Source organism: Mustelus asterias, chromosome 17, assembly GCF_964213995.1.
Source record: "Mustelus asterias chromosome 17, sMusAst1.hap1.1, whole genome shotgun sequence".
NCBI classification, from domain to species: Eukaryota; Metazoa; Chordata; class Chondrichthyes; order Carcharhiniformes; family Triakidae; genus Mustelus; species Mustelus asterias.
Window position 1 is genome coordinate 33,758,534 of NC_135817.1, and position 24,044 is coordinate 33,782,577.

Here is a 24,044-nt window from a genome sequence, read left to right on the forward strand (position 1 = left end):
TGACAGATAAAGTGAGAGAAGAACTCTTTCAAAGAAGTATTTGTGATGCTGTACTCCATCTCTGCTGTATTCATTTAAGCACCTACAAAATAATACATTTGAGGAAAAATTGGCATTCAGCAACAATAGGTACAATTCCCTGATCTGTTTTTTACAGCTAGGTGGTTTCTGGTCTTCTGTATTGAATAAGAAGTGTGCATTGTATTTAAAATCCCCTTCACAGAATAATGCTGTGCAAGTGAGATGGATGGTAGGGATTTCTTTACAGAATTTCAAGAAGTACTACTTTTAGAAAATGAGCACTTGCTTTACCTTTTCCTATATTTTCTCATTATAGAGTATCTATGTGACTTATAACTATATTTTGAAATGGAGGTTATATGAATAATATATCCATTATGCACTTCTTAAAAATAGTCACATTCTAAAATAGCATAGAATGACGGATCAGAATTTACCATTGATTTGTTTGCAATTTTGCTTGATACTGTTAATATAACCTATCTCACTCATTTGGTACCCCTTTTCTCACCATTTCCAATTACAAAGAAAGTCTCAAGATGCCTGGACTATTCCTTATTAGAGGGTCCTAGTTTAAGATTTAATTAAATATTTTTTTTCTGTTTAAGGAATCCCTTTGTACAGCCACCATTTTAATTTTTGCTGTTTGCTATTTTTTTTTCAAACGAGACTTTTATCCCTGACACATCTTTGGCTGGATTTATTATTCATGACACTTGCCTGTTTGGAGAGGGTGTAGACTAGATTGGTAACACTGAAGAGGGAGTTCATTTTTTTGTGGGAGGCTAGAGAAGCTGAGTGTTTCATGGGTAAGGACAGCAGTCTTCAGTGTCTGCCTGCCAGGATTATGTACCTTGTGGCTGAGAGACAGGCCAGGCCAAAAGAGCTGAGCAATTGCAGACAAAGGGCTGGATGCAAGTTTTGTGGAGGAGAGTATAAAGAGGAAAGGAAGAATTGCCCAGCATGTGGGTAAGCAGTTTGAACTGCAAGAAGCAGAAGTATTTTGCACACAAATATGAGAAAAAAGCAAAATAAGCCTTTACAGATGGCCACTGGAGAAATATCTGCAGACGAGTCTGATGAAGAACTATATACCTACAACAAGTCGGTTCAGTCAAGTCCATAGGCGACACATGGTTTGTGATTGTTGTCATGATGACCGTAGAGGGAGAGTATTAAGTGAACAATAGTATGTCATGCAGCAGAATGACTTCACTGATTTGTATGAAGTGGCTCCTTGTGGCAATCTGAAAATACTTATACTCAAAGGACAAATAAGTCTGATGCAAGAACACAAGAAACAACACGATGCAATGGCAAGAAAAAAGATCTCGAGTTTCGAATTATAGATGGGATGCAATGCCCACTTATCACAGCTGGTGCAAGTCTAAAACTTGGGCTGGTAACCCTGAATGTGTCAACAGAGAAAGGCAACAAAAAACCCAGGGAGACAAAAGAATCTAGAGTGAGGGAGACAATATTTAAGTAACCTACAAGATGTTATTGACCATGTCAATGCAACAAAATGCATGAGCCCAAGGTGAATTAAGCAGTTATACAGGAAAATATTCACATCAGAGCTGAACTGGAAGATCTAAAGGGCAAGATTCCAGCTGAGTATAGACCTTTGAAAACACATGATAAATGGACCTTTTCAATGAACCAAGCTGTGCAAGAACTGAACAAACAAATTTCAGAGACAGCACAGAGGTACCAAGAGGAAATAATGACTCTCAGTTCCACAGTTGACAACTCAAAGCAGGAGATGAAAAAGCTCAACCAGATGTGCAGCAAGGTCAAATGGCAAGTTGAAAAGGCACTCAAAGAAGTTGCGATCTTTGAAGGACTCCTTGAAGAATCAATATGTGACCATGGAAAAACATGAGGAGCCAGCTAGAATACAAACACTCATGTTCTCAGTGGGAGTCAGTAAATTTGGGATATGTGTAGTGTAATTGTCACTTCGATCCTACATGGTGGAAGTGAATGGCCAAAGGTACCGCCTCAACCGCAGCGATGTATGATCAGCTGGTGAAGCTGTTCTTTCACTGCAATCGACCAGTCAAGGAGCAGGGATCTCAAAGGCTGTACTGAGTACAGAAGTACCATCAATCCCAGAGGTCCACAAGTCTCCAACAGAACAACAATAGCCACCAAGTCAACAAGGGCCAAGGGAATGACATATTCCAGACAAATAATATCACCTAGATGAAGAACGAGTGTTAATGCACACATGTTCCATTAAGAGACCTGCACAGTTTAAATAGTGTGTGCAGTGCAAGTGCAGTGACTGATGAGTAGAACAAATAGTTATTAATGCATGAGAACAGAGGGTGTGTAGTGGGTAACTTGGGTAACTCACAGTCACAGAGGATCGTGCATGCAAATGTGTCTTTTGTTCACTAGGAAAAAGGTGTTTGTATCTTATGTTCTATATGAAAAGGGGGATGTTTGTGTTTTGGAAATGCAGTCCTAATAAGTGTCCCACCTGGCTTGTCATAGTCATATGATTCTGCCATCAGACAAGCTGGTTGTAGGATGCCATTTTGTATCAGTTCAATAAAGCTTTTCACTGAGATAGACAATGGAGAACACTCAGATTGTTCTCCTTAGAGTAGTGGATGTTAAAGAGAGATTTATTAGAGTGGTTCAAAATTATGAAGGTCTTTGATGGAGTAGATGGGGAACAACTGCTTACATTATGGGTGAGTCAGTAGCTAGAGAACACAAATCTAGAGTAAGAGGCAAAAAAGGAAGGAAGATTAGATTTGTTTGTATATCAAGCTACCATGATCTGGAACTCCTTGCCTGAATGAGTAGTGGAAGCAGATTCAGTAAAAACGTTCAAAAGGGAATCTGATGTATGCTTGATGGTGAAAATTTTGCAGGGCTGTGGGGAAAGAGCAGGGGAATGGTACTAATTGAAAAGCTCCTGCAAAGAGCACGAATATGATTGACCAAGTGGCTACCTTCTGTGCTGTATGATTCTGATTCCTTAGCAATCTATTGTTTGGTACACACTTGATTTATATCTTTTATAATGCCTAATTATTATTCATGCTTTTAGTGCAGAGTAGTTAAAGTTCTTAAATTTAACTGATAAAAGGCTTCAATTAGGAATGATTGTGCAGCATTTCTTAATTTTAAGGTCAAACAGCTCCCAACAAATGTGCAGCCCACTAGTTCAGTGTGTGTGACAATTCTGTGTATTCCAATGATTATCTATATTTTTCGGATTGACATGATCATTGGAGCAGGTGTGAATGTCATCTGCGCATTTCTCATGGACACTTTGATAAACCTTTATTGTCACATATCTTCAATTTTGTATCATTACCTCTGAATATGGTGTTGCTGCTCAAAGTGATCAAGAAAATGTGCATTTGGTAAGCTTGTTTTTTCACATTTGGTCAGTAATTCAAAGAAGATTATTGAGATAATGTGGATGAATACCAACTTTGCTGCCTCCTCCTTGCATCGATAATTATAAAAATACAGCTAAAGGAGGATAGGAAAGACCTTTCAAATCTTGGCTCTAATCGGCTCTCAGGTATAAAAGAAAACTTTGCAGATGTCTATCTGTTCAACCATCTTCCATTCAACAATAGAGCCCAAGATTCCACCTAAGCAGCACTTATGCTCTTAGCAGAGTTTGCCTTAGCTATGTGTAAGAATATGAAAAAACAACAATTATTTGAAAGCGCTTTAATAGCCAGAAGTTTCGGTCAAAACGTCATTGACTCTAAGGGCACATGAGATATTCTTAGTGTAATATAGGGCAGCATTTCCATGCTGCCTTTGGGACATAGACATCAGGACTAAATGAGGTTCCTAAGTCTGTACTTGCTGGCAGGGAGACCAGCATAGTGATTTTCCCAGAGGTAGCCTCCTACTTTGCCACCTCTTGAGTTCACTATCCTTAGCCTGTTGAACCAATCTGAAGGTTTGCATCTCTAGAACCTTGACAGCTCCATCAGGAGAATGGAGCTTTTCCAAGGTAGGTCTGGGGAAGACAGAGGTGGTTCCCATGTTCACATCAAGCAACAAGTGACCAGTAGGAGTTGGCCAGGAGGGGTAATCCTTCCATTGTATCAGTCTGGACCATGATTGTGACACACACCACACCTCCACTGAACTGGTGGGCTGAACATTTGGTGGGAGCTGTTTAACCAGAAAAATGTAAGAAATGCTGCAAAATCATTCCTAATTGAGGCCTTTTAACAGTTAACTTTGGCTGGCTGTCTCTCTCTGTAGTGGGCAGCCAACCCACTTCCTAACCCAATCTTGGAAATGTTGCCCGTTGGTAGGAATTAATCAGGGAACTGTCCTGACATGTCCCCCCATTCCCCCTTATTTTCCTCTCCTCCTCGTCTTCAAGTCTGGTATCAACCCATAAACATTGCATTTCCGTTCTCCAAAAAGAACTTTTTCAGATGTTCAAAAAATCTACAGGAACAGTGCATGAACAAAATGCATAATGCATGATAATTCAGTGGCACAATAATTGTGGTAAAACCGTTTTTTCCTCTGCCTTCCTTTAATTAAATAATGTATCTGCTCAGAGCACAGTTCCATAGAAACCTTTGCTATCTTGCACTTGGCGAAGTGGCCATTATTTATGTAGCAGCTTCGGCAATGAGTTTTAGATGGCTATTTTTCAGCAGGACATTGTAGCTGAGGCCAATCCTCTTATCCAACATCCAAGCAAATGCATTTCCAGCATGGAACCACCACCAGTGATTTTGAGCAGAAGCCCTTGGATCATGTTCTCTCCAGCCTGCATACTTCGAGCTAGCTCATGGTTCTCGGGATAATTAGTCCCTCCTGGAAACATTAGTACTGGTGCTATATGGCTCCCCAAATAGGGATCAATTAACACAGTATAATTGGAGATTTGAAACCTTGCTAGTTTTTATGGTTCAACTTGTCAGTGGACAATTCGTGCTGAGTCCTTGGGGGAGTTTTGAGATGTAGACTCATTTTGACCACAAATAGTAATGTTTTCACATGACCAAATGAAAAATGGTATTACCCAATATGTGACAAATTGTTCAATTGTCACCAAACCACATTCTTTAAATAATGGATTTAGCTGTGTTTATCAGTCATAAGTCGATATTTGTTCTCTGTTCTCTATTAGCACTGTCCTTATAAGGTAACAATGAAAAGGAAAATACATAGCAGATCCATTTGCTCTCATTCAGAACTTTTCCAAAAGAGGTTAGATCAATATTGCCCAGCAAAGAATTGGACATTTAATAAGTTGTGTTTTTATCATTAATAATACAGGGCGAAGGGAGAAAATCACACTTCTTCCACATTATCATGATAAATCTTCTCTGAACTATTAGCTGAGCTCTGAAAACCATTCTCAGCAGATGTGCATTTTTGGACCACTTTCCTCCTAATTCTGGATATGTGCTCAATGATATGAGATTGAAGCCCCAAATGGTTCACTAATGTTTTTTGGGAAGAAAATCTGCCATCCTTACCTGGTCTGGCTACATGTGACTCTAGTCCCACGGCAATGTGGTTGACTCTTAAATGGCCTAGCCAGCCACTCAGTTCAGGAGCAATTTGGGATTCCAGTAAATGCTGTCCCTGTCACCGAAGCCCGCATCCCATGAATGAATTTTTTAAAATGTACAACGGCAAGAGTTAGGAATATTCAATAGATCAGTATTTAACTGAGGATTTGGAGGAGAGTGTATGTGATGATGGGTAGCTATGAATAGATTGTGAAAGAATGCATGCTTCATGGGCTAAACGACTCTTTTCCTTCCTACTTATGTTCTTCAGATTTTCAGCTTTGCTATTATTCCCTTCCATTTTCATTCTTGCCCTGATAAGAATCGATTGCACATGAATTTGTTGGAGAAACTGTTTACTGTGCCACATGACACTTTCCTATTTATTCTCCTTTTATGTTGACTCATTCACACATTACAAAATTATTTGAAAAACAATTTAAATCTTTAGTTTTAAATGTGCAACATTTTTAACCTGTTGGCGCATAGAAATGATCAAACATAAGCAGTTACCCCAAACAGATGCAGTGATTTAGCTTTTAAATCATTTAATAGCAACAATAATGAGACATCACCCTGAAACATAGGACATTGCTATGGACTTGATCTATTTTCAGTGTAAGATAACACCTGAATCTTTGAGTCACGTGAGAATTCCATATTCTCATGCAAGCCTTATCTAATATATAAAGCTGATATCCCCTGATTTCCCTAAATGGATAAACATTTGAATTATTATTGTGCCAAAATCATTATCAAAAGGATGCCTTGCATTGGCGAGGTAAATATGTGTTTTTTGAGCCAATTGCTTTATTTTTGGCATTCAGGATGAAGTTAGAGAGGTGTAACCTTGTGAAATTAACATAATCTTGTTTGGAATTTTATTTGAACTGCAGAGAACAAATGATCATGTTAGATTCTTGACAGGAAATATATCATTTTATTCTGTACTGTTAATTGTTCTAATTGTGCTTAATGTGTTCCATTCAAGATGTATTGTTCACAAAGCTGTTTTCGGGTGGGAGGGAAAAAAAAGTTGCATGGTATTTGAGCCTTTACATAGTTTTCATTTTCCTTGGCGTTGTTTCAAACAATGCTTCCATTTTCACCATTAAATTCAAAAAGATGCTTGCGGCTGTATCTGTTTAACACATACAGGAATATGCTCAGAAATGCTGCATTATATGTTCCATCTTAATGACACCCAAGACCGCATGATATTTTTTCAACCTATTTTTGACATCTTTCCCAGTGAATTCCATGCTGCTTCATTATAGTCCTGACTCATTTTCTGTTCATATCTTTTTTTTAAAATTTGAATAGTTCTTTGTTAAGCTAATTGGTTAGAATGTAGAATGTGGTATATCAACAGTGTAGCTAAATGACTAATGTAGGGACTTACATGGTTAAAATCCTTTTTATTATGATGTTGTGATGTATGAGTACCCAGTGTTTGAATATTCCCTCAATCTTTATCATAAATAACAATCAAACCAAACTTTCGGCAAGGAGGCAAGAGGATACAGCGATTGGCTTATTGTTTAAATTTCTTTGACTGACATCAGTCCATCCAGTTACTTATCATTGTTTAAAATGTTAATTGATGCTAGATAAACAAAATAATGATACACATGGAGGCTGTTTCATTGCTTGTGAAACTGGGGAAAAAATGTGCTTGTATCACTTCAGAGTTTGCTGAAAAGGTAAGTTGAGATGCAATAAAGGCTGTGTGGCACAGACTTTGAACAACTTTTATAAACTGCACTTAACTTGCTCTAAATTGGGCTGCAAATTCAACTACACGGAAAGAGTAATTTACTTACTTCCCCTTTAAAAAAATATCTGGGCCGGAATCCTCCAGTCATTCACGCTGTTCCACTGCTGCTAGCGAGAAAGGAGAATTTGGCTCTCAGCCAAGTCTCCATTCACTGCAGTGAGATCGGAGAATCCCAGCTGCTGACAAAATCGGAGAATCCCAGCCCTGCTTTTGTATTTAGCATGAACACACTCGCAGTTATTTCTGCAACTGCTGAAGTAATACTACATCCATTTCAGTGCCTTGAGTTTCCAATCCTTAAACCCAATGTATAATTCTATCTTTCTAACTGCCATAACCGAAACTTGACTTGCACACTTTACAAAAGGAAAATTGCTTACCTGTAAATTTACGTTAAAGGAATCTTTGAAGGCCATTTTAGGAAGGTGAATGCCATATTTCCTCGTAGTACTATCAGCTACAATAAGTCAAATGATTTTGCAACAATTTGAGGTTTTGCCAACCTTGATGCAGTAATGCAATTTTATTGTTTCAACCACATTTTTTTGTTGTTGTTGAATATCATGTTGTATTTTCACACCAGCAAAGTACTTACGAAGAGAAAATTGTAACTGTGCTGACTGAAGGGATACTGCCTGAAACCTCTTACGTGCCTTCTGCCTACCTGGCAGAGATACGCCAGCTTCACCAAGCTGTGTGTGACGTGGAACTTCTGTTCAACTCTCCGGAGCTCCAAACCAAGGACTTTGAAGAATTCTCTAAGCAGGATATTTGTTTAAAGGTAGGATATTCATGAAATTAGGGAAGAACATCATTAACCGAAGTCGGATTCAATTAAGTTTGTACAAGTATTAATCATAATAGTTGAAAGTAAGAAATTACTTTGTAGCATGTTTGTTAGGTGGCTATCATTAACAAATCACTTCCTCTGACTGTGCCAGTTTTGGACTATCTCAACCATAGCCATCATACAAATCTTTTGAAACTGTCTGGTATGTCTAACCAGAGAAGTTAACGACATGGGAACAGGAATAGTTCACTCGACCCCTTGAACCCGCTTCACTATTTTTGCAAGTCATGGCAGCTTTAGTTATAAAAACAAAGTCCCTTACCTTCCTAAATATCCCTTAATATACTTCCTTCATATAAAGATTCCCTGCTAAATAGCTTCGTTGCTCTTGCAATTATGCCTCTTGGGACAATGACTTTTCAAATTTTCTTGCTTGTAGCAAAGTAGATGAAAGTCTTTCTTGTGTGCCATTAGCTGCTGGAAGAGAAAGAAGAACAATAACTGCTTCCACCGCCTTTCGGGGAAGAAAGTTGCAAAGATTATCAACCCTTAGAGAGAAAAAAAATCTTCATCTTGGTCCTAAATAGGCGACCCCTTATTTTTAAACTGTGACCCCTGGTGCTAGATCCTCCCATAAGAGGAAACATCCTCTCCACATAGGAGGACCTATGTCAAGACCACACAGGATCTTTCCTATACGTTTCAATCAGTCACCTCTTATTCTTCTGAAATACAGCAGAGGCAAACCTGTCATGTCGAACCTATCCTCATAAGAAAACCTTCCCAATCCCAGATTCCCATTTCTGAATTTATTCCAACACATAATAATATTCTCCTCCAATTATGAAGACCAATGCAATACACAGTACTCCAGATGTGGTCTCATCAATGCCCTGTACAACTGAATCACAACCTCCCTACATTTGTATTCAGTTCCCCTTGTAATAAATGGTAATGTTCTATAAGCTTTCCTAATTATTTATTGTATCTGCAGACTAGCTTTTTGTGATTCACACACTCTGACCCCTGGTTCCCTCTGCATCTCAGAGTTCTTTAATCTCTCACCGTTTCGCTGATGTGCTTTTTAAAATTTTCCTGCCAAAATGGACAATTTCACATTTTCCCACATTATGTTCAATTTGCCAACTTTTTGCCCACACATTCAACCTATCGATATCCCTTTGCAGGTTCCTTGTGTCTTCATAACTTATGATCATATCTATCTCTGTACCATCAGCATATTGAGCAACCGTATCTTTGGTCCCTTCATTCAACTCATTTATATAAATTGTAACAAATTGAATGCCCCGGCACTGATGTCTGTGGCACACCACACATTACATCTTGACAACTTACCCACTGTTTCCTGTTTGCTTGCCAATCTATGCCACTATGTTACTCCCTACAACAACAACTATTTTTTGCAATCACCTTTGATATGGCATCTTATCAAATGCCTTCTGGAAATCTAACTGCAGTACATCCACTGGTTCCCCTTTATCCACAGCACATTTTATTTCCTCAAAGAACTCCAATAGATTGGTTAAGTACAGTTTTCCTTTCACCAAACCTTGTTGACTCTGATTACATATTCATGTAATCGGGACATTTTCTTTTCTCCTCCTCTCCTATGTGGATGGAGACGTTAAAGAGCTGGAAAGGATCATTAATCATGCCATGGGAATTTGAAATCTGCCGTCATTTAGATTGGTTATAACGCATTTGTACCAGGATTTCTTCATATTTAAAATCCAACTTTTAGTATCTGATCTCTGTATAAAAATCAGCCATTGGAGCTTTGTTTCTTCTCCAACATGTTGGTCGCAGACTGGTCGACATGCTTTTAGAGTGTGTGTAACCTGCTGGAGGTCGTAATTATATTATTGTAGCTTCATACCATATGTTTCCAAAGAGCTCATAAAAGGAATGAACGCTTCTTGTAAACATCCACGTAGATATTTTTTTTAAATCCCCAGAGTCTATTATAGTCATTACATACAAATGCTAGTGCTCTCCTTTCCCTGCGTTTGTGACCAGTGCATGATTTCTCATTTTCTGGTATTTAACCATTGTACAAGGTGTATACTTGACCTCACTATGGCTTGGCCTGAAAAGCATTGACCTCTGTGCTTTACATTAATTTTTTGGCAACCAAGTCTTCCTTACATTACTCTTCTCTTGATTTACATCCACGGCTAATCACTTGTTCCTCCGCATATATCTGATATGATTATGGCTGACATCAACTTTAATGATATTGATTACTCTGGTTACACACAAGTATTGCCTTAGGTTTAATTTAGCTGAACTATTAAATTGTCATGAGATGCAGTCATGGGCACAGTTCCATCCTCTCCTGAAATAAATCTCCTGCAGCTACAAATGATCCCTGTACCTTCATGTGATGGTAGAATGGGAAAAATAGGAGATATGTTTGACTTGAGTTTAGTGAATATTTATTTCCCCATAAATGCATTCATCATTGTCATTATCTCGCAGTAAAAGTAAGAAAATGGTGCATAAATTGTACAGCTGCTGTTTTCAGTAGCTGAAATGAAATTTCGGGTGAACTTCTTCCTATACAATAACCTTTGTTGTACGAATATGTAATCTTTAAAAGTCAAAAGTTAATTATTTAACTCAGAATGTTCTGATTTATATTGCATATAATCATAGATATGCTGAAAATAAATATTGCATAATATAATCATTCTGATTTGTAACATCATGACTATTGATATAACTAGGATATACAATGGTGAAACGTGGAGTAACATTCTTATTAAACAGGTCAACAGGACTGACTAACTCTCAGGTGCTGAAGTTATAATTGTGTTATGATGGTTTTTCTTTCGGAAATGGGATACAGCTGGTCTTTCAGACTTAGCAGAGCATTCAATTTGCATCCCGGGTTAAAGGCATTGCATGTTTTTAAATAAAAAAAATCCTTTGACAATATTTTCATTGAAATTCTGGCAAAGATTATCACTGCTGGAGCTGGCCCTTGAATGATAGCACACAAGTTGATATCAAGCAGCATTGGCTTCCCCTCGGGGCTGTCTGACTCTCAGTTGACTAATCATGTTGGAGTGAAAAAGTGGTAGATTCAACTGTTCATATTTAAACCATTGGCTCAATGTAAAATTATTGTTTGCATACAAGGAAAGTATATTCTGTGATATGGAAAAAAGAGACAGAAAATTGCCACTTAATTTTCTGTCCCTTTTTTCTCCATTAATTTCCAGTATTGTCCTTGAGTTGAGTGCCTTCACATTTCTGCAATTAACAACACTGTGGGTTTTTCAATTAATGTAAATGTACAAATGTTCGGAGAATTACTAAACATATCCTTGCAATATAATCACTTAAAGTATTATTTATAAACTTGTTTATTTATTAGTGTCACAAGTAGGCTTACATTAACACTGCAATGAAGTTACTGTGAAAATCTCCCAGTCGCCACATTCTGGCACCTGTTCAGGAACACTGAGGGAGAATTTAACATGGTCAATGCACCTAACCAGCACATCTTTTGGACAGTGGGAGGAAACCAGAGCACCTGGGGGAAACCCACGCAGACACGGGAAGAATGTGCAGACTCCGCACAGAGAGTGACCCAAGCCAGGAATTGAACCTGGGTCCCTGCACTGTCTGGCAGCAGTGCTAGCCACTGTGCCACCCATATTTATAAATATATATTTATCCTTAATGAGGGTAAAAGATTATTTGATGGTTCAACCATTTTATTCAATGAAGAACTAAGCTCTGTAAGAAAGGAAAGTTGTACATTTGATCCACAATCTGAACTGAACTCAGATACAGTGGTGCTAAGCAATGCTATCAATAGCCTGTGTTGCGTTAGTTCAGAGCAAATTAGCCAGAGGTTGCCTTCCTGATTACTATCCTGTATTTGAAGTGTGAATCTTTGGATGTTATGTCCAAATGCTCACTGAATGTGTGGAATGAAGTCTTAACGGCTAGTATACTAAAAGCTAATATACATCAATGATATCAGTTCACATGTGACCAGAGCTCAGACAGTTGGTTCTGAAAGGAGCCTTGTGCTATCTATCCCTGAACATAATTGTATGTAGTTACTAAATGTTGGAAAGTTCCTTGAGGCTTTGCTTCCAGAATTCTATGTTGACCACGCCCTGGGATCATTTATAATGATACTTCATGGTGGCAGTGGTTAACTTACTGAATAGCACAGATCCCCAATTAAACCGATGCTGGCAGCAAAGTGAAAGCGACCAAATGCAAGGCAGCCAGGGAATGACTGGCTGAGCATCAGACATAAAAGTATCAATGGATTCCTAAAAAAGCTGACGAAAAGTAACAATCGTGGAGGAAGTCCTACCTCTACCCGAATCCTTTGATCATGTGGAAGGGCCTGACCAAGAAGTACTCTGGCAAAACTGGCATTGCATATTCAACAGATACAAAACCGCTTTGGGGTTAGCATGGAAACCTACTAAAGAAAGGTCAGCAACTCCTGTATTCCATTGACAGCAGCACAGGTAATATTTTAATAAGACAAGGTGTTGTTGAGAGCCCATCAACTTGTGAAGAAGTTATTAAAGCCATTGATTTGTATTTCAGTCTTCAGATGATCATTATTACAGATCAGGTGAGGTTTAACAGGTGCAATCAGGAATCTGGAGAAAGTATTGAATTTTCATTCATTACCTGCATATTTTGGCTGTCAGTGCGATCGTAAAGGATGAATTCATTTAAGATCGCATTGTGGTAGGAGCGCTTGATGAATCCTTATCTGATTTTCTGCAGTCCAGGGAGGATCTGACATTAGAAAGACAAGCAGAAGTACGGAAGAACCAAGCCTTGATCCAAAGTTAGAGAGCCTTTGTGGAGTCGGACCACTTACTCAGTTCAGTTTGTGAGCAACCAGTGCACCCAGTAAAAAGCAGACCCAGAACAAAGAGGGAACAGTTGCTGCCATTATCCAGTTATCCCATTGTAGCACAACTCCATTGACATGAGGACTGTCCCCTCATAAATGCAGAGTGCCATTCTAGCAGGAGGTAGGCCATTTTAAAGTGGTGTGCAACAGAAGCTTTCAACTCCAGCTCAAAAATGTACAGACAAAATTTAGGGTCTGGTTGACCAGTAATAAAGAAATTGAAGATACTGATAAATGTGAAGTGCTTTTTGTGGAAGAGGTTTCGTGGAAGAGGGGTAGTGGTGCAAGTGCAGGTGACTGTCACTCTTTGTGATAAGGGAAGAGGAATTACAGAAATTCTTTGTTATCGAAAATCAGGAGTGTTTATTGCTGAGCCGTAAAGCTTGTTCAGATTTATAACTTAATTACAAGATGGAGGAGCTGAACAACCAGGTCAAATCAGCTAAACTCAGGAGGGAATTTGCAAAATATTCACAGGTCTTGGGAAGCACCAAACAGCTTGCCATATTAGCTCAAAGCCAAAGGCCAAGTCTGTGCGTTTGCTTACCCCAAGAAAAGTCCCAAACTCACACTTGGAAAAAGTGAAACAAGAGATTGAATCCATGCTAAGCCAGAGGATGATATTGCTGGAAACACAACCCACATGTTAGTGCTTAAGCATGCTGCCTGTCCCTAAGGCTAATATGTATTTGTGTGGACCTAACAAAGTTGAACAAGACAGTTCAAAGTGAGATCCACCCTACGGCATCTTTCGATGAAAGCTTGGGGAGCTCGCAAGGAGCCCAGTTTTCACCACGCTGGATGCAAATAGTGGCTTTTGGCAGCTCCAGTTAGATGAGGAATTCAAACTGCTAACAACATTCATCACACCCTTCAGGAGATATTGTTTCAATTTTCTATTATTTAGAATTGACTCAGCCCAGAGATCTTTCAATGTTCCATGACTGGCATTTCGGAAGAATTGGAAGGAGTAATTTGTCATATAGATGATATTCTCATTCATGGATTCACTACCTTGGAACATGGCACCAGGGTGAAAATAATATTACACACTTCCAGCCGCAGGCCTGAGACTCAATCATAAATGTGAGTTCTCAAAACCCACCATCAACCTCTTAGGCCATATTGTTAACACATCTGCCATCAAGATTAATGCCAGTAAACCACAACCAGTAAGTATTTCCTACTAACCCTTAACATTAAAGAGCTTCCACATTTCATGGACATGGTCAATTGGGTGAGGTTCTGCCCAATCCTGTATGCATCAACAACCACAACAACAGCTCCTGAAGTAAGGACAAGCCTGGTATTGGGTTAAACACCAACAGGGGCACAATCAAATATATGCTCATGTCTATGGAAACATTGGCCCATAATTGGACCATAGTCACGATTGAAGCATCGTTCATTGGGCTAGGGCTGGTATTGTTCCAAATTCAGTGAGCTGGCTTTTGCAGCGCAGTATATAATGCCTCCAGGGCACTGACAGAAACAGAACCACAGTATACTGCCATTGCAAAAGAGGCCCTAGCAGCCACCCGGGCTTTTGGATTACATCACGGGACCCAAGTTTACTATCCAGATGGATCATATTTCACCCTACTTAACACTAAAGAATTAGCCAAGATGCCACCCTAAACCCAAAAGTTTTGCTTATGGCTCATTGAGGTTTGATGCTGCTACAGAATACATCCAAGGTAAACATCAAACCACAGCTGATGCTTTCTACCACTTTTCTATGGGAGAGCCTGCACAGAATGATGTACACTTTGTTGAGGATGTAGCGTCCTACATCACCTTGTCTGCCACGTTCCTCCAGGTGACCACCCAGAAACTAGAAGAAATTTGAGCAGTCCACCAAAGCTGATGCCAAGTGTGCACAGATAGAATCGTATTCAGTTGTTGGATGGCTGATGTATGTTTCTAGCAATTGTATTCTGAAGCAGTATTTTGAACAACTTAAGTTACTTCAGTCTTATGACTGCCTCACTAGTCTATAATGACTGAATTCCCATTCCCAGGGTGCACCGGCTAGACATTTTCCAATGGTTACACCATGGGCACCTGGGTATCACCAAGTGCAGGGCTAGGGCCTAAAATTCAGTCTGGTGGCCAGATATCTCCAAAGCTATTAAATACATAATTTCCAATTTAACTACTTTTGCCATTTGCAGGCAAGACCCCAAGAAACCTCTAATGGCATCTTCATTCCCATTCTATTCATGGGAGTGCCTTGGGATGGATCCCTTTGTCTTCAGTGATAAAACCTTTCTCTTGCTGGATCAAGGTCAAAGGGCTATATGACCCCACCTCTGTAGCAATTGTTGCTATGCTCAGGGAATTATTTGCCATACAAGGCAGCCATGATTTAGTTGTCCCCGACAATGGCCCTGAGTTTCCCAATGACTGCTTTAAAAGCTTCACTAAGGCATACAGCTTTATCCACATCACCAGTTCTCCGAGGTTCCTACAGACCAATGGAGAGATTGAAAGCAAATCGGTCCTGACAAATCCTTGTTGAAAATAAATAACAATGTTGACCGAGCCTTACTGTGTTACCAGTCTATGCCTCTGCAGAACGATCTGGCTCCATCGGAACTCTGAATAGACAGGAAATTATGTACATAGCTCCTGAGTCTTCCACAATACCTTTCAACTATATATAAAGGTGAGAGATAGAAATGGTGCAGGAGAAAGAATACCACTGCTGCAGAAACCAGACCATGGTATCCTTCCCTGAGAGCTGGAGATAATGATTTTGATGAAGGGAAAGAGAATGTATAAGTGTATAAAGAGTAGAATGAAAGATTTGGGAGGATGGGCATTGGTAGTGGGGTGAAGATATAGCATAAAGGGTTAATAGTTATTATGACAACAGCTAAGATAAATCATCAGTGATACCAGATCATGTGTGACCAGAGCCCAGAGAAAGATGGTTCTGAATAGTAAATAAATGTTCAACAGTTCCTCGAGGCCTTCTTTCCAGCAGGCTATGTTAAACACACCTGGGATCATTTATAATTACACTTCAGAATGATTTGTTGACATTTACTGTCCACCATAAATGGAACTGTATCCAGAAGGAATTATTTGCAGGTAGTGGAAGGAAGTAAACTAGCAAAGAAATATTTTTATTTAATTTCTGATTGCCTCAGTTATTGGAACAGTGAGGGAAGCTGAGAAATTCTTGGGAAGTAACAATAAGATTCAACAAGAAAGAAAGCTACTGCATGTGCTATTAAAACATAGATTATTTCATTCCCTTCTACATGATTTATGTTGATAAATGTATATGGTAGCCTTGAATAGACAAAATGCACAATTTCAATTTTCTAAACACTACAAAAACAACTTGATCGCATGATTGATAATTTATCTTATATCTGAGCCAGTCCTAATGCAGATAATGTGAATGGGCAATACAGAGCTTGAAAATCGATCTCTGATCCATTTAGTCAGAGGATGCATTAATTTCGTGCTAGATGGGATTTTTCAGCAGAGGTTGTAGATAACCCAAAGTGGTTTCACTGAAAAGGATCCTCAACATTTAGAATATTTTTTATTAATATTTTGATGCAATGAAAGAAAAGCGAGCATGATTTTCTGTCCCCGTACCATGGGCTTGAGAAGGATGCTTCTCTAGCACATTTGGAACAGGTCCTTGTGAAGCTTCATGATGAATGATTAAAGTATCCAAGGATTTTCAGCTTTTTCATTTATAATTTGGTGGCACACATTTATTTGCAGTTTCTTCCATTTTTTTGTTGGCTTTGCTATTTCAGTTTACATCAAAGGAGAATTATTTTTCTTGCTCCTAACAATATGTAATGCTTATAAGGAACATAAATGAAGCAAATATATGCCAAGTCATTGGAAATTCAGTGCAGTATTTCCAAGCTTCAGCAATTGCTAGGAAAAGGATTGAGAATGAGGGCATGGAAAAAATTATTGCAATACAAACATTCAAGGGATCTTTGGTTATAACAGATTAAACATTAGCCATGTGTCAGGCCAGTGTAATAAGTGGTTTCAGTTAAGCAGAATGATTAGATTAGATTACATTAAGGATGTAAGCTCAACCTGCCATAAAGACACAGAACAGCAATCATCTCCGGAGGGATCTGAGAACAAGCAGTTAAACATGTCGAGGCTGATATACAGAAGCAGTTCTGACTTAAGATCGTTCCTGCCACCCTCTCACCCCACTTCCCCACCTTTTATCCACAGCAGTTTGGAGCTATGAAAGTAATTGAGCTCAGCCCCAGAAGACCTGATCACGCCTGTCAACCCTTCTCTGCTCCATTCATGTAGTACTCCTTCATATCATGGCTCTGACACCTGCTCAAGGGTATTTATAATTTGTCACTTCTGGGCATTCATGATGCCTATATGGGTGCAGAAGCAGCAAATTATAAACTTTATAGAGTCAGAGCAAATGTTGGGGTTTCAAAAAAGTGAATTGTCTGTTCCAGAAGCAAATAGTTAACAAATTTTAGATAAACACCTCCATGTAGATATAGAACCCAAGAGATTTTGCAAATTCAGCTGGACCTGAGTGATATGACCAAATTATCATAAAGCCCTCCTCTAAGTCCCTCTCCCCACTCATCCTTTTCCCCAAAGATTGTGATGCTCCATGTAGGTTTAACTGTATCAACAACTTCAATGTTGTATTCTCATTGGCATATTTCCTAACAAAACTGCAGCACAGTTTCAGAAATTATTTGTGCATGTAAAGAACTCAGACTGCAATGGCCAGTGCAATTGAGGAGCATTGAATCTGCTTGTACGTAGTGGACTGAATGCAAAGATACAATTCTCTGGTTGCCTCAGAAATGTGGAGGGCTGTTGTACTTGTGTAGGCAGATTTACAGTGTGCACCTGTGCACAAACAGGCCTTCTCTCAATTTCAGAGGGAACCAGAGTCTTCATAGCAGAATATAATCTGGGCATGTGCACATTCATGTGCAGATACTACCGAATATCCAAAATAAAAACAATGAAATGTTTCAAATACACAGTCAGTCAATCAGCACAAAGAAAACACATTTTGCTGTACCCTATTGTCAAAAAGTTCTTACAAAGGGATAGACCGAAAACGAAATCTGTCCTTTCTCCTTTACAGATGCTATTTACAGCATTTTATGCTGAGTTGTGCATTATGTGTACAGCTAGCAGGGTAACAAGTGCCATCTTTTACATTGAAAATGTTCATATATAAGGCGATAATGATGTGCATCATGAGGTTGGGACCTCACGATACACATTGATTTCTAAAGTGCTTGATCTTATTCCCACCAAACTGCTGACCACCCAACCTCGCTCTTGGTTCAAATCTTAGGTGACAATTTAATGTTACAAGTGTTGCCACTCCTAAACCTGAAATTATCTCCTCTCTCCTCAAGAAAAACTCTTGACCCCCATCGCCCTTGAAAACTACAAACCCATCTCCAACCTCCTTTTCCTCTCCAAAGTCCTTGCGTGTTGTTGTCTCCCAACTTTGTTTCCATCCTTCTCGGAACTCCGTATTTGAACCTCTCTAATCAGGTGTCTACCCTGCCACAATACCATAACAGCTATTGTCAAAGTCACAACTGACATCCCGTATGACTGTAATATAGGTAAATTCCTATTTTCATTTATATGCTGCCCCATTGGCAGCATAGGCAGAAAGCACAGCAGGGTGAATTTTACAGCCCACCCCTCACCTGTGTAGAAACCTAACTGACATTTAAGGGCCGCATTCCAGCTCAGCTGCAATCTTTTAGTAGAAAGAGGAAATTGGGTGTGGCCCAGCAACTTTGTCAGAAAGGCTGCTATCGGGCAGGAAGATCGGGGGTGTATCTCCTTTGCAGGGGGAGGGGGGGGGGCTCTGTGCCCATTGGGGTATTCATCAAGATAGGACCTCTCGTTTGATGCAGCCCTCCAGCCTCCCTATCACCACACCCCCAAGCTCGTTGGCCCCGTTCCCCAACCACGGGTCTCCCAGCCATGCCCAACCAAAATCCCCAGATTCACCTGAAGCCTGGGAGACATTTTCACTTACTCGTGGGAACTGAGTGTCGGCCCAGCAATGGCCACTACTCTCTTCCAGTGCTACTGGGACTACAGTGCTGCTGGCCAATGAGATTGGCTGGCAGCACTCTAGAATGGGACTTCTTGTGCCTCAGGGGTGGAATGCCCATTCTGCACTAATTAAGACTGCTCCCCGAGTATTATCACTCTGGAGCAGGCTGATTTCCTATCATCAGAGTGCTAACCAACTTTTAGGTCAGGGGCTTAGGTAATCCATCCGCCAGTAAAATTCAGTCCAGTATATGCTGCTGACACTGAGCTCTACCTAAATACCAGCTCTCTTGATAATTTCACTGTTCCGAAGTTATCAGATTGCTTGTTCAATTTCAATACTGGATGAACAGAAATTTCCACTCGGTGAATATTGGAAAGTTTGAACACATTGGAAATGTTCCCAAGTTCAGAAACTTGTTTCTCTTAAGGAGGCTCCCACTCACCATATTTTCATTCCAGGGAGGCAGGAGCAGGGATAGAATCAGGCCGTTGTCTCGTGGCAAACTCAAAGTGGCAACGGAACCTGGCGAATGGCAAGACCAGCAGGGTGAAATGCCAGTATTTGTCTATTAGGTCATCGGCTCAGTTTTAATCATGACTATAGGCTCTCATGCTTCGTTCCCTCGAGCACCGATTCAACCACATCCCCTACCCATCCCTTCCATCCCCTCTGCCTGCATTTCTCTCATGCTTCCTCTCTGACCCTTCATATTCCATGCCCCTGTTCCTCCCATGACCCTCCCATGCAACACCACTTCCATGTACCCGCCATATCTGTTCTCCCCGTATCCATGATGTTCAGAACCAGTGAGCCATTGGCAAGACTCTGAGATGATCCTGAAACTGACAACGTAAGCAGGGACATTGAAAAGATACTTCTAAAAAAACTGCTCAGTTTATAATCTCATGGAAGTGTCAGCCGTTCAGAAATGTTTTATCCACTTCGGTCCTCTTAATCTAGTGTAAATAAACACATAGGGTGGAATTCTCCCAAAAGAATTCAAAGTGTCAAATTCATGTGAAAACTAGAGTAACCCACGGTGGTTTGTTCAGTGGGAGTTCAGAGAAGAATCTCCCACACTCTGTACATTGCAGAAGCCACCAGTGTGAGTATCATTAAATTTCAGGGGGTGGCATCTATTCCTGCTAGAGAGGCTGAAATCAGCGTGCTAAGCAGGCCACGGCGCATCCGCTGATCTGTCAGCACTGAGATAGGCGCATGCACAGTGGGCCCGCACTGATGGCTTCCTGATTGCTGGCCAGACCCGCGACCCTCGCAACGCCGGCTCTCCGCACCACCCTCAGCCTGATTACTGGCCCCTCGACCGATTTCATGTGCGGAGCAGACGCCGCCGGAAATCTGACGCTGGGAGATGCAAGTGGGGCGCGAATGCACACACAAACCCTGCAAATCGGTTGCTGTGGGATTCTTCCGGCCCACTGTGCTTAAAAAATTGGGAGAATCGTGGACATGGGGTGGAATTTTACGAGAATGATTCTCAGTGTCCAGCTAGCATGAAAATTGGAGATTGGCTAGACCATTTCTAGCTGCTACAGGCAGTGGGCGGGGCTTAACTTGCCAGCTAGCAGCAGAGGGAGCTTTTGTGCACTAGGAACAGCAGAGGCCTGACAGGAAGAGAGAGAGAGCGCTGTTCGGCCTCTGCTGTTGCAGCCAGCCTCAACCAACATGACCCCCCCATAATCATGGGGGCCTGCGGCCGTTCACGAGCCCCACACCACCTGGAAATGTAGCCCCCACCACCCCCTTCCAACTGATCTGATGCAAAGTGACAGCGAGCACTCCCTCCCTCACCCCATCGATCGCAGGCAGAGTGGCAGTGGACTCTTCCCCCCCCCCCCCCCGCCCTGCCCGATCAGGCCACCACATCAGGCCTCGCCCCCCTCAACACCCCGCCCCGATAGGCCCCCTCAGTACTGCCCAGTGGGCATTGCCGAGGTGCCAGGCTGGCAGTGCAAAGGCCACCCCCCTTGCCCTCGACCTCCCGGGGGCCTCAATGGCTTCCATCACAACTGTTCCCCGTTTGTGGGGAGCAGGTGTTTTCCCCGCCAGAGAGAATCTGTCCCAGTGAGGCCATAATGGTAAGCGAGCCTGGACGATTGAGCGCCGGGGTCACCAAATCACATGGTAATAATGCAACACCTATATTTAAATAATTCATTCAGCCTCTTGCCAAAAATGGCTAGAAATCCTGTCTCCTAAGATTGTGAGAGCCGAGAAATCGGGCACGATCCATCGATGGGCGGGGCGAACTGGTAAAATTCTGTCCAAAGGCATTGAAAAACCATGTCAAAGAAAGAATAACGTTTTTCAAGACATTAGAGATATCAATCAAACAAATTTTGTATCCCCCTCTCTCTAGAAATAACAAGGACACTTATCATGGAGCCTGTGAGAAGAGCTTGCGCGTGTAATCTTTTGACACATGGAGGCTGTTGTGACATAGCTACCACATGGTTCTGGCTGACCACAAAATTCTGCTCTTACCAGCTGCCATTGGTTTATCGGAATGATTTACAGGTTGATAATTAACCTGCTTGGTCATGCCATGAATGCACATTCCATAGTCAGCAGCTCCAGGGCATGGACTCCCAAGTGCTTCGGGCTCAGAGGTACGGATGCTACCCACTGTGCCCCAAGACTTCCATGTACTCCCCCTTGCAGCTGTGTAAACATTGTCTATTTTGGTAATAGACAGCCAAGCATTCAAAACAAGGCCACCTAGAAAAACAGATTTCTTCTTCTGCAGCTACTTTAAAAATGTCATCCTTGTTTTCAAATCTATCCATGGTGTTGCCGCTCCCAACCTCTGTTATCTCACCCTATTGCTCGCTGAGATATCTATAATCTGCAAATTCTGGCCTCCTGATCATTCCTGATTCTGATTGATCCACAACTGGTGTTTGTACATTCGACTGCCAAGGCCAGACTGTGGAATTACCTCCCAAAACCTCTCTGCCTCTCTATTTCACTTTCCTCCTTTATGATGTTCCTTAAACCTACATCTTTAATCAAGGTTTTGGTAATTTGCCTTAATATCTCCTCCCACGGCTCTGAGTCGAATGTTGCTTTATAATGGTTGTCTGAAGCTCCATGGGACATGTTTTAGGTTAAAGGCACAATATAATACAAGGGGAGGCAATGGCCTCGTGGTATTATCAGTAGACAATTAATCCAGAAACTCAGCTAATGTTTCTGGGGACCCGGGTTCGAATCTCGCCACGACAGATGGTGGAATTTGAATCCAATTTTAAAAAATCTGGAATTAAGAATCTACTGATGACCATGAAACCATTGTCGATTGTTGGAAAAACCCATCTGGTTCATTAATGTCCTTTAGGGAAGGAAATTTGTTGTCCTTACTTGGTCTGGCCTACATGTGACTCCAGAGCCACAGCCATGTGGTTGACTCTCAACTGCCCTCAGGCAACTATGGATGGGCAATAAATGCTGACCAGCCAGCGACGTCCATGTCCCACAAATGAATTTAAAAAAAGCTCAATGACTCCTATAGTGTAAAATACCTACGGTATCTGAGAGGAAAATTATAGGTGTTAGAAATGTCCATCTTTCCTTTGATATTTCCACCTAATTGTTCTCATTAAAATCCATGCCAGAATGCCATACAGATCATCATCTTTGCTGTTCAAATTAAATGAACTACTGCCTGAAAACGAAGGAAGATCCCGTACTGGAAGAAAGGGAGTAATTGTGTGCTGATGAATTTATTAGTGTCCATTACTGTAGCGAAGCTTCAAAAACTAATTTGTATGGCCTTCAGTACTAGTACTTCCCAATCATCTAAATTACAATCTGCAGACATGTCTTGTACACTCCCTGTGAGTGGTAAAGTATTTTGAGTATTTTTTTGAAGTTAATGTAATTACACAGGAATTAATTTGTCATAAACAGATTTATAATACTTCTTCTGAACATTACTTTTCGTCTTCAGAGCTGAACTACATGAAAATGTTGATCCCCTTATACTTCATTTCCAATTTTAATGAGCTTTTACAACTACAGCGTTTCAGTTGCTACTATAATTCTTTGCATGCATCAAGATCCTGCCTGCACCAAAAATAAACCTCTTAGGTATTCAAATTCAAAAGCTTTCATTCTAACAAGAGGCTTAGTAGGTGCTATATTGCAATATTAGCATCAACATGTTGAGTGTTCTAAATTTGGCATGCTTTGCATAGATTTAGGGAGTTAATTACTTCATAACTGTTTCCACTCAAAACATTCGTAGCAAGGGGTGATAGGAAAATCAAAAAAGAAAACTTGAATCGAAAAGAAATAATTAAAATTATGCATATTATTCTGCAACATGATAGGGGGGGGTTTCAACATTCTGGTAAGACTCCAATAACTGAGGCGTCGGGAACATGAGGACAGATAGAACAAGGTTAAATGTAAGGGAGTTTGAACAGAGAGGAAGATCAGTCTCTTTATGCAATGAATTGTGAGGCTGTGGAATTTACTGGAATGTTTGAGACAGCAATCATGCTGGCAGGCAAAGTTTGATTGTCTGGATGGATGCACAAAATGGGAATATGTAAAACCAGTGGATAGATGTGATCAGGACTATTTGGAGGGTAAAATTGGTTAGGCCAAATAGCTTATTTCCAATTTGGTAAATTCTATACATTTCTATTATTCTTCAGTGCCATGAAGGCATGTGTGTGTGTAATTTTAGTCATACAACAATATTCATCATGCAGTTTTGTTTTTATTGCTCTCAAGGGTAATAACCTGGGGGTTTTGCCAAGCACACTGGGCTGAGGGAGAAAATAATTATTTGTGATCTTTGTTTGAGTTCAATCTTCTCCCAGCACAACCCTCATCCCCACAGCAACATTCATTTTTTTTTGGTCATACATGTCTTCTGTGACTGCAACATAGATATCTTGGGGCCAATT

At 40.6% G+C, this 24,044-nt stretch overlaps 1 protein-coding gene across 13 annotated transcripts in view; it reads left to right on the forward strand.

Annotated features, from left to right (window-relative positions):
- The window catches only part of LOC144506416 (dystrophin-like), a 1,861,003-nt gene that overhangs the window by 1,027,804 nt on the left and 809,155 nt on the right, over positions 1–24,044 (forward strand). For all 13 annotated transcript variants that reach the window (XM_078232507.1, XM_078232503.1, XM_078232508.1 and 10 more), the window contains one exon: positions 7,910–8,107. In XM_078232507.1, coding sequence (XP_078088633.1) covers positions 7,910–8,107 — 198 coding nt within the window. The remainder of the gene's footprint in view (positions 1–7,909; positions 8,108–24,044) is intronic.